Source organism: Gracilinanus agilis, chromosome 4 (genome assembly GCF_016433145.1).
Source record: "Gracilinanus agilis isolate LMUSP501 chromosome 4, AgileGrace, whole genome shotgun sequence".
Classification (NCBI taxonomy): Eukaryota; Metazoa; Chordata; class Mammalia; order Didelphimorphia; family Didelphidae; genus Gracilinanus; species Gracilinanus agilis.
In genome coordinates this window covers 295,087,474-295,101,125 of record NC_058133.1, presented here as the reverse complement: position 1 = coordinate 295,101,125, position 13,652 = coordinate 295,087,474, and the positions used below count along the sequence as shown (strand labels likewise).

General features: G+C 38.2%; 1 protein-coding gene across 1 annotated transcript in view; it reads right to left on the bottom strand.

Moving 5' to 3' along the window:
• The window catches only part of ZNF451 (zinc finger protein 451), a 109,603-nt gene extending 100,449 nt beyond the window's left edge, over window positions 1-9,154 (bottom strand). Inside the window, exons 1-2 of the mRNA XM_044675923.1 lie at window positions 9,110-9,154; window positions 8,270-8,347 (exon numbers count right to left, since the gene is read on the bottom strand). Coding sequence (XP_044531858.1) covers window positions 8,270-8,347; window positions 9,110-9,154 — 123 coding nt within the window. The remainder of the gene's footprint in view (window positions 1-8,269; window positions 8,348-9,109) is intronic.
• Window positions 9,155-13,652: the final 4,498 nt, after the last annotated feature.

The following is a 13,652-nucleotide window of genomic DNA, read 5'->3' as shown; positions in this document are numbered from 1 at the left end:
CAATGTAAAAGAGATATCTGTATATTGTTTTGTGTTGTCGGCTGTTCATGGCATTAATCCTAAAAACAGAGACCCTATCTTGTACTTTTCCTGGGTTATCATAAGCACTTAGAAAAGGTCACTAAATAAACATTCCAACTTTAACTGAATTAAAATATTTTCATTCAATTGCTCTTGTTCCAGGAGCTCAGTCAAAATGGTAGAATCAAAAGAAGTAATATAACCTAAGTGCCCCAAAAACTAATAATCCAAGGAAGATTTCAGAGGAGCACTAGTCTGAATTGCAAAATTCAAGGAAAAACCAGTGGGTCATCTTTGCAGTTCAAGATCACAAATTAGACTCAAAGGCAAGAGACAAAGACAAGAACTATGGAAAGAGATGGTCCAAGATATTCAAGCTAGTCATATTCCTCCCAAAGAGTTGTCAGTAACAACCAGGGGAACTTGAAGCAAAACCTGGGAACAGAAAGGGGCTAAGATGATACCCTCTAAACCACCATGAGACAGTTCAGCAAGAGAGGGCTGTTAAGCTGTAACTCTACAGTAGCAGGACATCAGATAAGACAAGCCAGAATGATAGAAAACAATTATGGTTCCACCAGAGATGCACACAGTCTAGCCCAAACATCAAGGCTGAATCAATGGAGAAACACTAGAAAATAAGTAAATTAAAAATGCAACAAGGATGTCACGTCCATGGCATAATGCCAGGAAAATAACTCCAAAAAATACCTACCAAAGAATCACACACACACACACACACACAGAGATCCTATCCACAAGATAAATTAGAATTCCTAAAGTAATGATCCAAGTGTTTCAAAAGTTTTTTTAAAAATCACTATAAAGCATTGGAGGGAGAATTTAAAAAGAAATGAGAGTTGGAAGAGAAAGAACTAGGAGAATTAAGTTAAGCACAAGAAGTGTACTTACCCAAGTAATAGATTCCCTGAAAATCAGAATGGGCAGAACAGAATTCACTGACTCCATAAAACCACCACCAAGAAATATTTTGAAAATTCAAAAGATTGAAAAAAGTGAAGAAAATAAGGTAAACAAACTTTTTATTTTTAATTTTTGTTTTCAGCTCCAAATTCTCTCCCTCCCCATCTCCATACACTGAAAAGGCAAGAAACACAATATTCATTATACATATGAAGTGTTGCAAAAAATGTCCACATTTAGCCATTTTGTTAAAAAAAAAAAAAAAGAAGAAAAAGAAATAACACATATGAACACACAAAATCTGTCCTAGGAAGTAGATCAAGAAGGAATAATAAAAATCACTAGACTATCTAAAAGTTATGACTGGAACAAAAATAGTAATCATATTTCAAGAAATCATGAAAGGAAACTACCCAGACATATTAGATAGAATAAGAAGGCAAACTGAGACAAGGAAGACTATACTGCTTTACTGAAGGAAGCACAAACATGAAAATTTCTAGAAAATGACTAAATTTAAAGTACTCAGGCAGGGCTATACAAATCTAGTCAAAAAATAAACAAGAAGTTAAGGTCAAGTACAGAATTTTAGAAGTGGACATTAAAGACCTCTAGAAATTTCTGAATACAAATAAAGAGTTTACATATTTCTTAGTTGCACTTTTTCATGGAGTTTTAGCTAAGAAAATGTAGAAACATCTCCACTTCCAGCCCAAGTGTTCATACAAGCTATTTGTGCTTGACCCGTGGCAGAGCTTTAGGAGCGTATATTGCTCTAATCAGCCACAGTTGGGACACATTGTACACTGACCCTGACATGGTGATGTCATTTTGGTTATCTTCCAATATGAAGTACAACAACTAGCTGAGAAAGGAAAATGAGCTATTCAGGTGATAACTTAAGTGAATGATAGGGTCTCTAAGTGAAGGTTTTTTTAAGGAGAGTGGAGAATTTGACATGTTTGAAGGCAGTAGAGATGGAACCAATTGGGCAGAGAAAGGTTGAAGGGTTAGAGAGAGGTTATAATCAAGCACAACACTTTTTAGGAACATACTTTTTTAATAGGGGTACACCTATTCTAGAGATCATAATACATTTATTAGCAATCTAGTACCATTAGGCATGAAGCAAGTCATAAAATGAGTACATGATCATATTCATTATAGAAATCACAAAAGTAAGCACTTTTCCTGCCTAGAAGACTCTTTTTCAATCCTTAAACATTAGAAGAGCAACTTGCTATTTAATAAAGAAAAATTTTAAAACGGGGGAAAACTTTTTTAAACTTAAAAAGTTATCTTTAGATGGAAGCAATTATCTATATTACACATATATGAAAGATAAGTATTGCTTCCACTTCATAAACTAGTATTTATCATTTGTTCTGGACCTTCCATTCCAAAGTAATTTCTATTTCCCTCAAGGGGAGGGGCTGTTTATTTTCTGTCTATATCCAATGACTAGGATATAGACTTCACCTTCTACCAAGTAGGTATTTTAGTGCTTTCTGAGTTAAAAAATGCTTAACAATCTATCATTTTTATTAAAAATTATTCTACCATTTGAGTAATAAACTACTATTCTTATTTTACTGCACATATGAGAAATCCAGATTTTTTAATGTTTTCTAAAGTTTCAGTTACTATTTTAATGAAATGAAAACAATTTAATAATCCTCTAGAGCAGTGGTTCCCAAACTTTTTTGGCGTACCGCCCCCTTTCCAGAAAAAATATTACGTAGCCCCCTGGAAATTAAATTTTTTTTTTAATTTTAATAGCAATTAATAGGAAAGATAAATGCACCTGTGGATCGCTGCAGCACGCACCAGGGGGCAGTAGTACCCACTTTGGGAATCACTGCTCTAGAGTTAGGGTATTTTTGAGAAGAAATGTTAAATATAAGCAGAATATCACTACTTCAATAATTTGGGGGAAACTATCAATATATTAATCAAAGAAGAAATAACTTATGTTTTGAAAGATTTATAGGATCTAGAATTTGAAGAAATCTTAAAGAGCAATAGTTAACCCTTTTATTTTATATTTCTTTATTATATAATTGCTCAACACAATTAATAAGGTCATTCAGTAAAGATTCAAACCAAGATCTAGCTCAAAATTCACTGTACCACACCAATGCTAGAACTATTTAGGAGTTTTTAAGAATGTGAATGATGAAGGCAAACACAGAAAAGCAAATGTTGCATATGTACTTTTGTACATACAATCTAAAAATCTTCAATAATCAAAACTTTTTTCTTTAAAAAATAAAATAAAACTAAAGTTTCTCAAGTCAAAGAGTACAAAAAACAAGGAATGGGAAGGACCCTTGGTTTCTTCATGCTAACCTCCACATTCAATTGGGAATCACAAGATTCTATATTCTTTAAATTTACTTCAAGTTACAATGACTATGTAACTAGTTGCAGAGATGTACTCCCCAGCAAATATCTAAAAAAGATCAAAAGACCAAAAAAAAATCCAATAGAAACTACAGTAGGCCCCCTTATCCAGGACAGGACTACATCATAAGAAGGCTGAGTACTAGATCCAGTATAAGACAGGTAAATAAGCCTTCCTGGGCCCATCAGAGAATTTAGGAGCAGCCTCTCAGCCTAGAAAGCAAGAACACTTAAAGAAGCTATTTATGTACAGGCTGAGAAGTTAAGACAAGAGGAACAGGAAATGAACAGTGTTGACAAATAATGAGAAAGAAGCAATTCACAGCACTCTGACCTGAGCTTATCCAACGGGCCTGAAAAACCACAGGACAATGCAAGGTAAGGTAGAGCCAGGTGTCCTGAGCCTTTCCAGAGCTCTACAAGCAAACAAAACAGAGAAAGTAGAAGCTAGCAGCAAGAATCAAGGTCAGGCTCAAATAGAGACCAACAAACTACTCCACCTAAAAATGCAAGAAGAGAGTATATAGCCTAACCCTGGCATAAAGATTCAAAATACCAATTGAGTAAACAGAATACAGAATACTTCTAAAGATGGATCTAGAGACACCCAAGACATACACTTAAGAGAGACTATAACTCCACAACAATAACAAAGCAGAGCCTTGAAGAAAAAAAACTGGCTTGGACATAGACTATTAAAGAATACCTGAAAGAAATGAAGCAGTAGATAAAATGATGAAATTAGAAGAGAAATTAGAAAGCTCCGAAAAAAAGAATTAAGACAATAAATAGAAATTAGAAAATTTTACTCAATAGACTACCTGAAATTAAAATGGTCAACAGAAATAAATAATTCCACAACACGAGAAATATTAAAACAAAACCAGAAGAGAAAAAAATAGAAGAAAATATAAAGTATCTTCTGGTCAAAGAGATTAAATTTAAGAATCTTCAGACTCCTTGAAAATCTAGACCAGGGGTCGGCAAGATATGGTTCTCGAGCCATATCTGGCTCTTTTGAGGGCCAGATATGGCTCTTTCTGTAGGAGCCATAAAGTCCATTTTTTTTTTCAGGCGCTGTTACAGGAGCGCGCACTGTGAGCACTGCACGGCTCTCACGAAATTACATCTTAAAAACTGTGGCGTTTATGGCTCTCACAGCCAAAAAGGTTGCCAACCCCTGATTTGACTCAAAAATAAATATTTAAAATTCCGGATACATTATGTCCTTAAGTTGTTCTTAAAACATCTTCTATCTAAATAAAACCTCCTGTATGCCTACAACTTCAGAAAATTCATTCCAAACTATAGTAGAAAATAGCATTATTTATCAAGGCAAAACAGTTAACAGGCTAAATGTGCTAGCCATTCATGAAACTAAGTAATAGATACAGACTTTCTCCTAACAAACAGTCTAGTTCTTGCCCTTTCTGGAATGAAAATGTAAACAACCATAATCACACCTACCCTTAAAGTAATTTGAGAAATAAAATTATTCAAAACATATGTGTCTCAGAAAACTACTAGGATATCCCAAAAAAAAAATCAATCTTACCCTCCTGATTGGTGTGTCCCTAAGCTGGACCACCATTTTATGAGGTGCCTCAGCCTCACTTACTTCACTCATTACTGGACTTCTTTTCTATCTCCTCAATACACTCTTCTTTTATATGTTGTCTTCCTTCTCCTAGAATGTAAGCTCCTTGAGGGTGGAGGTCTATCTTGCTAGCACATTAAGTGTTTACTTAATACTTGATTTATCTGATATAGATAATAAGCTGAGAAAATCTACAAGTCTACACTGCTTTTCAAATGTCTTCAATTATCATTTAACATGTATGTTTTAGCCTTTTTTTTTTGTTCTCTATCTTAGGCTTTTGTCTTTTTCCTCCAATACCAGGGCTAAGAATAAAAGACACTATGATCCAGTCAGAAGTATAATCCCTCTGATAAACATTCTTGCTCACCTAAATAAAAAAGGAATTATGATGCAACAACCTCTTGGTTTTTTAAAAGCCACCACCTGGTAAGAAGACAAGTTTAGGATTGTTTAAACAAATTTGCAAGTATTAGGCTTAATTTGTACCTGTGTATCCTAATCTCTCATAGTAAAACCAAAAAATTTACCCCTGAAAGCTCTTGGAGATCAACTAGTCTAAACCATTATTTATAGAGATGAGAAACTGAATCCCAGAGAGGGTGACACATGATGCAGGTTGTAAAACGGCAGAGTTTCAATTCAAACCCAGGCCCCTATTACTCTAAATCTAATGTTCTACTAAACACAATTTACAATACTTTCAAGTATCAGAAACAGACTATCACCCTTACCATTAATTAGCAAGAAAACAAAGGATTTGTTCCAGTGATGACTTTCCAAACAATTCTACTAAAGTACCTGAATAATAATGTGCCTAGATAATGATCAAAATATTTTATAACCAAAGGCTTACTGAATTCTAGGCCTTAATGATGACACCATCCAAAGTAAAAAAAGTCAGGAGGAGATACTTCAGAACTATATGGGTTCTAAGCCAGAGGGGCTGTTCTCCTCCCCCTCTCCATGCGCCTGAGGACATTCCTCACTTCTCAGGCCCCTCTGCCCAGCAGCCCAATGGGAATTCTTCCTCTCTCCCCTGCCTGGGGTAAAAGGGGGGAGGGGGCTCACATGGCATGAGAGGGTTGCAATTTAGCCACTTGTTCTCTAAAAAGTTCTCCATCACTGCTCAAGAACAAAGGATTACCATAAAACTGCAGCCATCTGGAACCCTTGAGAAATTGAGTTGTTCTAGATGGCTGAGAGTTTAAGATACTAATAGTCATATTAACATATTTTCCATAAAACATGAGGTAGATAATACAAATATCAAAAACTCTATTTACATAAAGAACCTAAACAGAGTAATTACTGAATTACAGTTATATTACTAATAGATGGCTATTACTAATACATAAAATTAATAGGTCTTCCAACTCCAAATCCTGATTTCTTTCCAAGATACTATACTGACTTTATTTATACTAAATAAAATAAACACTTTATTTATACTTTCCAAGATACTATACTGACTTTATATACTAAAACTTTCTCATCTTATCTACTTTATTTTCTAAAATGTATTACCAAGTTCTCTGCCTTCTTATTGTATACTCAATATAAATGAATAAGTCTGGATAGCACAAGCTTATTTACTATTTTGGGCAATTTGCTCCATTAGTAAATAAATGATCCCAACATCAGCTGTGCTTTTGGAGAATTTGGAACCTGCTTCCTATTTACTTTGGTTTTTTTCTATCTTTCTCTTACCACTGATGCTGTCCATGTGCGTTACCTACATTCTGTACCACCTCTTCTTTCCTCTCTAACTAACTGAAAATTTAAGAGATCACCAATACTTGTCAAGGTGCCTAAAACAATACTAGCAATTACTCTCGGATCCTGAAATGCAATATGCCCAAAACTTAAAAGCCAAATCTTATTTCCAAGACCTGCTATTCACTATTTCTTTCACTTCTTTCCTTCTCTATTAATGATATCATCAATCTCCTGGGTCACCTAGACATTACTTCCAAGCCATTTTTGATTCTTCCCTCTCCCTCACATCCAAACTGTGGTCCAGGTCTATGTCTATTTTACCTCTGCAATATAGGTATTCTCTCAATTCCCACTATAATTCCCACCCTAATAGTTCAAATCATTATTACCTCTCTTAAACTTGAACTATTGTAAAGAAAAGATCTCAATATCTAGTCTTCCTGTCTCCAATTTATTCCCTCTCCAACACAAACTTCCTATCACACTGCTTTCTCATCATGTTATTCCAGTCCTCAAAAACCTTAAGTGGCAACTAACTGCCTATCCAACAAGTATAAAATAAGTTTCCATCCTTGGTATTCAAAGCCATCTATAATCTCTCAAATCTAGTTTTCTATCTTTTCTCCCTCACTCATATTCTTATTTACACTCTACTATATCTGGGCTTTAATTCATTCTCTTCTCCCATCTCTATCTGCTGAAATCCCACTATTCCAAATCTCATGGCTAAAACTCAGGTGCCATCTGCTTTATAAAGTCCTGACCATTCCTTCTTCTACCTAAAAGTGATCATTTCTCAAATTCTTCACAATACTTAGCTCTCTCCTTTGCCACAAATTTTCTAATTTATATTCTAACATATATGTTTATTCTAATTTATATATGTTTATTTGTATAACTCCACTATTAGGTAGAAATCTTTTGATAATAGAAATTGTTGTTTCATCTTTGTATGACTAGAACTTAGTACTGACTTGCAAATAGAAAAAAGTTGAAAAATATTTGTTGAACTGAAGTGTGGGGACTTTGTAACATCTATTTTAAGTGTTTAGATGTTTCTATGTTTCTCAATTGCTATGCCTCTTCCAGCAAGGTGAAATTGCTTGACAGCTGAACTCCAAACTGGTGAGAGGCATAGCAAGACACAGAAGGTAGCAGACAGAGGAAAGGGGGTGTAGGTTCAGTTCCCTACTTAACCATTTCCAATCTGTGTTACCATGAACCTAATTCTTCTGACCCTCACTTAATCCCATTCACAAGGAGGAAAATGGGGTGGATGATCTCAAACATCTTTTCCTTTTTCTAAATAGATTTTATATGGTGCTAGGTCTGAAGTTAGAAAAAAAAAAAAGACTCAAATCCCGGATCTGACAATTCCTAGATGCGGATGGAGCAGCAAGTCAAGTGATTAACCTCTCTAGGGGTACAGTTTCCTCATCTGTAAAATGGGAATACTACTTTTAATATAAACCTCATAGGGCTGTCTGTGGTTTAAAACAATGACTGGAAATGCATTGAAATCCCAATAGAAATGCATTATTACCATGTAACGAGGGACGAAAGGCATCAGTTACCATGGTAAAACTGAATTCAACAGCTACTTACACTAACAAACTGAATGTCATCTTCAGTGTCTTCCTTTGGTGACTCAGTCTCAGAGTCAGTGGACGATAATTCCATTATCTGCACAACACAAACCAAAACATTCTTTATTAGCTCTATAGCAAGGTCTTCACGCCACTTTTTTCCACTCCCACAAGATGTACACGGCAGGAGCAACCGGAACTAATACCAAAAGGAGGAAACCCACTAGAGTATTCAGGGAAGCCCGATGTTAATGTGCAAATCAAACTAAAATACAGGCAGGGCAGAGGCATGCCCCAATATTTTCATGGAGATTGGAGGCGCAGTGAGGGGGGGTCGAGACATGAAAGTGAGATGGGTTTCCCCACCGCCCAGGTCACTGGTTTCCAAAAACCTCCCCAAATAAGGAGAGAGGCGCGCAGGACGATGAGCTACTACAACTCTATCTCACAATGCACGTCTCCTTCATAATGCAGCCATGGGCAGCAAATGCCGGCAGCAGCTGCAGAAAACTCTGGACTCCGTGCGGCTCAGACCCGCAGCTATAGTCATTGTTGCTAAAGCAACAGCCCGGTTTGCACCAGGTAGGCCCCCTTTCCACTCCACTTCACTCCCACGCCACTACGGCCACCACTGACACCATCACCATCACCACCACCCCACACCTAACCCTGCAGCGGGCCCCAAGGGCTCCAGCAGCCCTCCGATTACTATCCCTCTTCTCCCCACCCCCACCCAAGGTTGCGGTGGCTGTAGTAGCTTCAGGCCCCTCCGGCAATCCAACCGATCCTCCCTCCGCCCCCCTCCGAGGGATGGCTGCAGCCTTTGGGTGGTCCCGGTCACAGGCTTGTTTTCACCCACCTCGGACCTCAGTTCTCGTTTCTTCCCCGGCTGCTCTTCTGACATCTTCCTCTAGCAGAGGCCGCCGCTGTTCCTGCTACTAATAGAGTGGCTGCAGCTATCGTAGCTGCAGCGGCTGCCGCCGCCGCCGCCGCCGCCGCCGGGACTTCCCTGGCTGCCGGAGCTCGGGTTCCCTCCCAGTCCCTTCCCGCCTCGCGGCGCAGCCGCCACCCAGCGGGGACCCGCCCCCGCGTGACCGCCTAACAAGCGGGGGGGGGGGTGAGGGGGGCGTAAAGGGGAGGGAAGGTAAGGAAGCGACGCGAGCTCCCACTTCAAAAGTAGCCACAGGCCGAGGCGTTGGCAGGCCTCCGGCCGCCGCGAAAACAGAACAATCCCAAGTAATTCCTTCTTCCTCGCTTTTCTCCCCTAACAGCTCCTACCCCCGAGGCCACTGCACTAGCTTCTGGGATTTATTGTTCTCCCGGAGTCCGAAGCGGACGCCCGGAGGAGACCGGTGAAGAAAGACTGCGGCCGCGAAAACGAGGAGAAGCGAGCGAAGCACTGAGGAGCATGCGTAGTTAGTCTCGCTGACAGGGCACGCTTGGTGGGAGGGGTGAGGGGAGAGAAGGTGGAGAGAAGAGGGGGTGGTTTGAAACGGGCCCCCGGTAGTGGGGGGGGAGGGGGGGAGGAGTTTAAGAACTTGTGTATTAACTTTAAAGGAACAGGCTCTTCCTCTTGTCAGTTTAGCTGCACTATAGCTCACCTCCTAGTACTTTGATCCCCCTTTTGCTGGCCTTTTTCACCCCCCCTCCATCACCCCATCCTTCATATGTGTTGTGGGGACAAACGGGACCCCTTTTCAGGAAGGCTAATGTGGATATAAGGCTACTAAATATGAAATATGTATATATTCTCTTTTGATTTCTGTTAGGTCTTCCTATTCCTCATAACTGACCTAGAAAGCACTTTGTTCTTGCCTTTTTTTTTCCATCTTTCTATAGTCTAAGGTGTCTGGTATGTCCCATTCCATCCATTAGCTCTGGAGGAATTTTCCTGCTGCTCCTCCAAGAAACTGCAGGAATGATTGCCCTTCAAGTATGGCAAATAGAAAGATGGCTACAGCCTCTTAATTCTTGTGACCAAAAATCCAGACATTTCCATTGACCTGGGTGGTTGAAAGAAGGGGGCGGGAATCAGAAGTTGTCTCATTAGATAGGTAATAAAAGGAAACATAAGGCCAATTCACATAGATAATCTTGTCAACCATAAGCCAGTGGTCTGATTATTGCATTTGGAAGCCTTACAAACTCTCGATTCCAGATCCAAAATTAACTGACAAAATTATTAGTTGCAGGTAGGTAGCCATAAAGTCATATCCAACCCTAGACATCCAGTGACAGTCTTTTAGCCATTTGTAGGCTGTTTGGGCCTATTTTCATAAGTCATGGAGTAGCCATGGAGTAGTAGTCATGGAGTAAATTTATATAAAAGGTGGGGTATGGAACAATATAGTCCTCAAAAATAAGGGCTAGGTATACATAAATAAATTCATCCAATTACTATTACTTTTAAGACACTTGGTAGAATAACAAACCAGCCACTCAATATTTTTCGCCCTTGAGCCAAGAATAATTCCAAAAGTGAGGGGGAAATGAGAAGAAACTTATGAAGTAGGGCATTATTTTTAGGTCTTTTCTGACCCTAACATTCTATAAATTTATGAATTAAAACTTTCCTGACACCATCCCATGGTACAGTAGCATATTGTAAGCACAAACCTCCCAGGCTCCCCAAAAGCCACACCCCCCTCTCGAGGACACGTGTGGAAGCGGGCTGTCAAACAGTACTGGAGTGGAGAAATACCCTGGAGTGCTCTGAATGACTCAATGGCGGGGTAGGCGGGAGTATAGAGAAACAGCTATGATTGCGCCCAATAGTTTTCATTCTAATTTTCATTCGCTAACTATAGCCTATAAGCGTGAGCAGCAGACACCCCGTGATTCCAGTTGTTTAAAAGCACTCTGTACACACGTGTTCTTGCGTAGAGGTGTGGCTTCCAGCAAATCCATGTGGTTGTGTTTACCTTCCGGTGGAGGACCGCATGTGAGAAAACATGGCAGCCAATCAAGAAAGAGTATAAGAAAACGTCACCTTTCAGAGGTCCAGCCCCCAAAATCTTCTTCTGGCGCCAAAATCAAGAAACATTTCCCCAAAGTAATCTCTCTGTACAGGAATCCCTGGGAGCAGTGAAAAGTGTGTATAAGGGAGGAGGAAGTTATTGTCCCAATCACCTTATAAGCCTTTCCTGTGTATACTGCAACAAAAATTAACTGATATAAGTGTGTTTTGGTGTATCTGTCCTTCCCGAATGTAACCTTGAAAGCAAAAGTAATTTTAGGTCAACTACAGTACAATAGAAGTTGTTCCATTAAACAGCTAGGTGAAGGATGGATTCCGCTAGGACAGGTTTAGTTACTTTCTTTTCCTCCAGTAGCAGCGGAGGGAGCAGCAGCAGCAGCAGCAGCAGGGAAGGGTAGGGAGAGGAGGAAGGGAAGGTATATCCCTCATCAGTTAGTTCTGATTGGTGCTTAGGAAAGAGGAAAGAACAACTCCAGATTCCTCAAGTTTTTTCATTGGTTGCTAGAGTCAAAGTAGAGATTTGGGCCTGGGGCACACATATCCTACTGGTGTTGGGGGAGGAATGGTTCCCTTCCCAACAAAAGGGGAATTAGAGGAAACAGAAAAGGAAAGATAATTGTTTGCATTTTTAGTAAAACCTTAGTTCTTAGAAAATATTTTACATGCACAAAAGAGGAAGAGCTATTGATGGGCCCTGATATGTTTGCTCTGTGTTTTTTTTTTTACTTCACTCAGACATCAAATGAATGAGAGATTTGAGCTGAGCCCAAGCTACAGGTAGCTAAAGCAAAAGCTGTTGTAGTGCATAATCTGATCACATGAAGGGACCGTGATTATATTGAAAATCCCAGAAGTAGTGTATGGTGAAGGGAATTTCAGGCTACTGGCAGAAATCTTTGGAGGATTACACTTCCAAATAACTGGGTTTTACATAGAAAAAATTACTACAGACCAAAAAAAAAAAATGGCAAAAAAAAGCAAGTGGGGAAGTGAAGATGTTGACAGGTTCAACTCATTAATATTTCCCTGTAATGCTCAGACTCAAGCTAAAATTTCAGCAACCTTTAAATGAAATTCCATTTCTCAAGTTTAATCTGAAAAATAGAGCTGTTAAATTGTCAAGGATGTGGCATTTCCTGCATCAGTTGTGGAGTTAGAAGAAATATTTATGTAAATCAGTGCTACTTCGGGGGAAAAAAATAAAAAATTAGAAGACTGAAGGAATTTAAAGGGGGAAAATGCATCTTCTCCAAAGTGAAGACTAGAAGCAAAAGGGAGAGTCACTTTATCTCTAATGCATTATGTAAATTGTAGAAAAGCCCGATTAGTCAAAACTGTACCTTACAGCAAAACTCACTATCAGCTATTTATTTGCATACTGGATAAATTTCATCTAATGCCTTTGATTTATTTATACAACCCAACTTCTTTGTGATCTCATTGAGTCTTTCTAGATACATTGAAAGATGTGGCTTATCCTATGTAATGACAAAGAAACTGACTTTTGAAGGCAAGTATTTGAATTGGGGGAAGGATATTTGCTCTAAATAATCAGAATCTGCAAAATCAGTTGCTAGATTAATTATAAAAGGTCATAATGTGTTATCAGAATGGTATGACATACAAACTAATAGTGTCTATGCTCTTTCACTTAAAAGTAGAACAAGGGTTATTCATCTTTCTGTGTAGTATAGTCTGGTGAAGTTTATGGACCCCTTCTCAAAATAATGCTTTTAAGTGCATAAAATAAAATGTGTAAGATTATAAAGAAAACCAATTATATTGAAATAGTCATTTACCCACCCCCTTTTTTAAAGTGAGGGACTCCAAATTAAGAATCCATGAATTAGATTAAAGCATAGCATTCTTTTTTATTTCCTCCATGAATTTTTTTCTCTAGTGTAAGCAATAGATATCTTCTTTCACAACATGATGAACTTGGAAATATATATTTTACGACTACACATTTACAACATATATCACCTACCATCTTGGGGGGAGAGAAGGAGGAGAGGAAGGGAGAGAAAAGATGAATAGCAAAATGTCAGAAAATGACTATTAAAAAATTAAATCAACATGTGAAAAAATAATTTTAAAAACTAAATATGTATATGTTCTCTTCCCACCCTCTCCCCCCAAAAAGAATCCCTAGATTAGAGAAACTAAACCATAAAGGGAAAATGAAATTTTATATAATGCTCATGGCTTGCCTATGCCAATAAAATTGACAATGCTAATGAAATTAGTTTACACTTTTAATACTATGTAAATTAAATTGTCAAACGGATACTTCAAAGAACTTGATAAAATAACAAAATTCATTTGGAAAAATAAATGATATAGAATACCAAGGCAAATTATGAAAAATGGTAAGAAGGAATAGAACTTCAGACCTCAAACTATATTGTAAAACAGCAGTCATCAA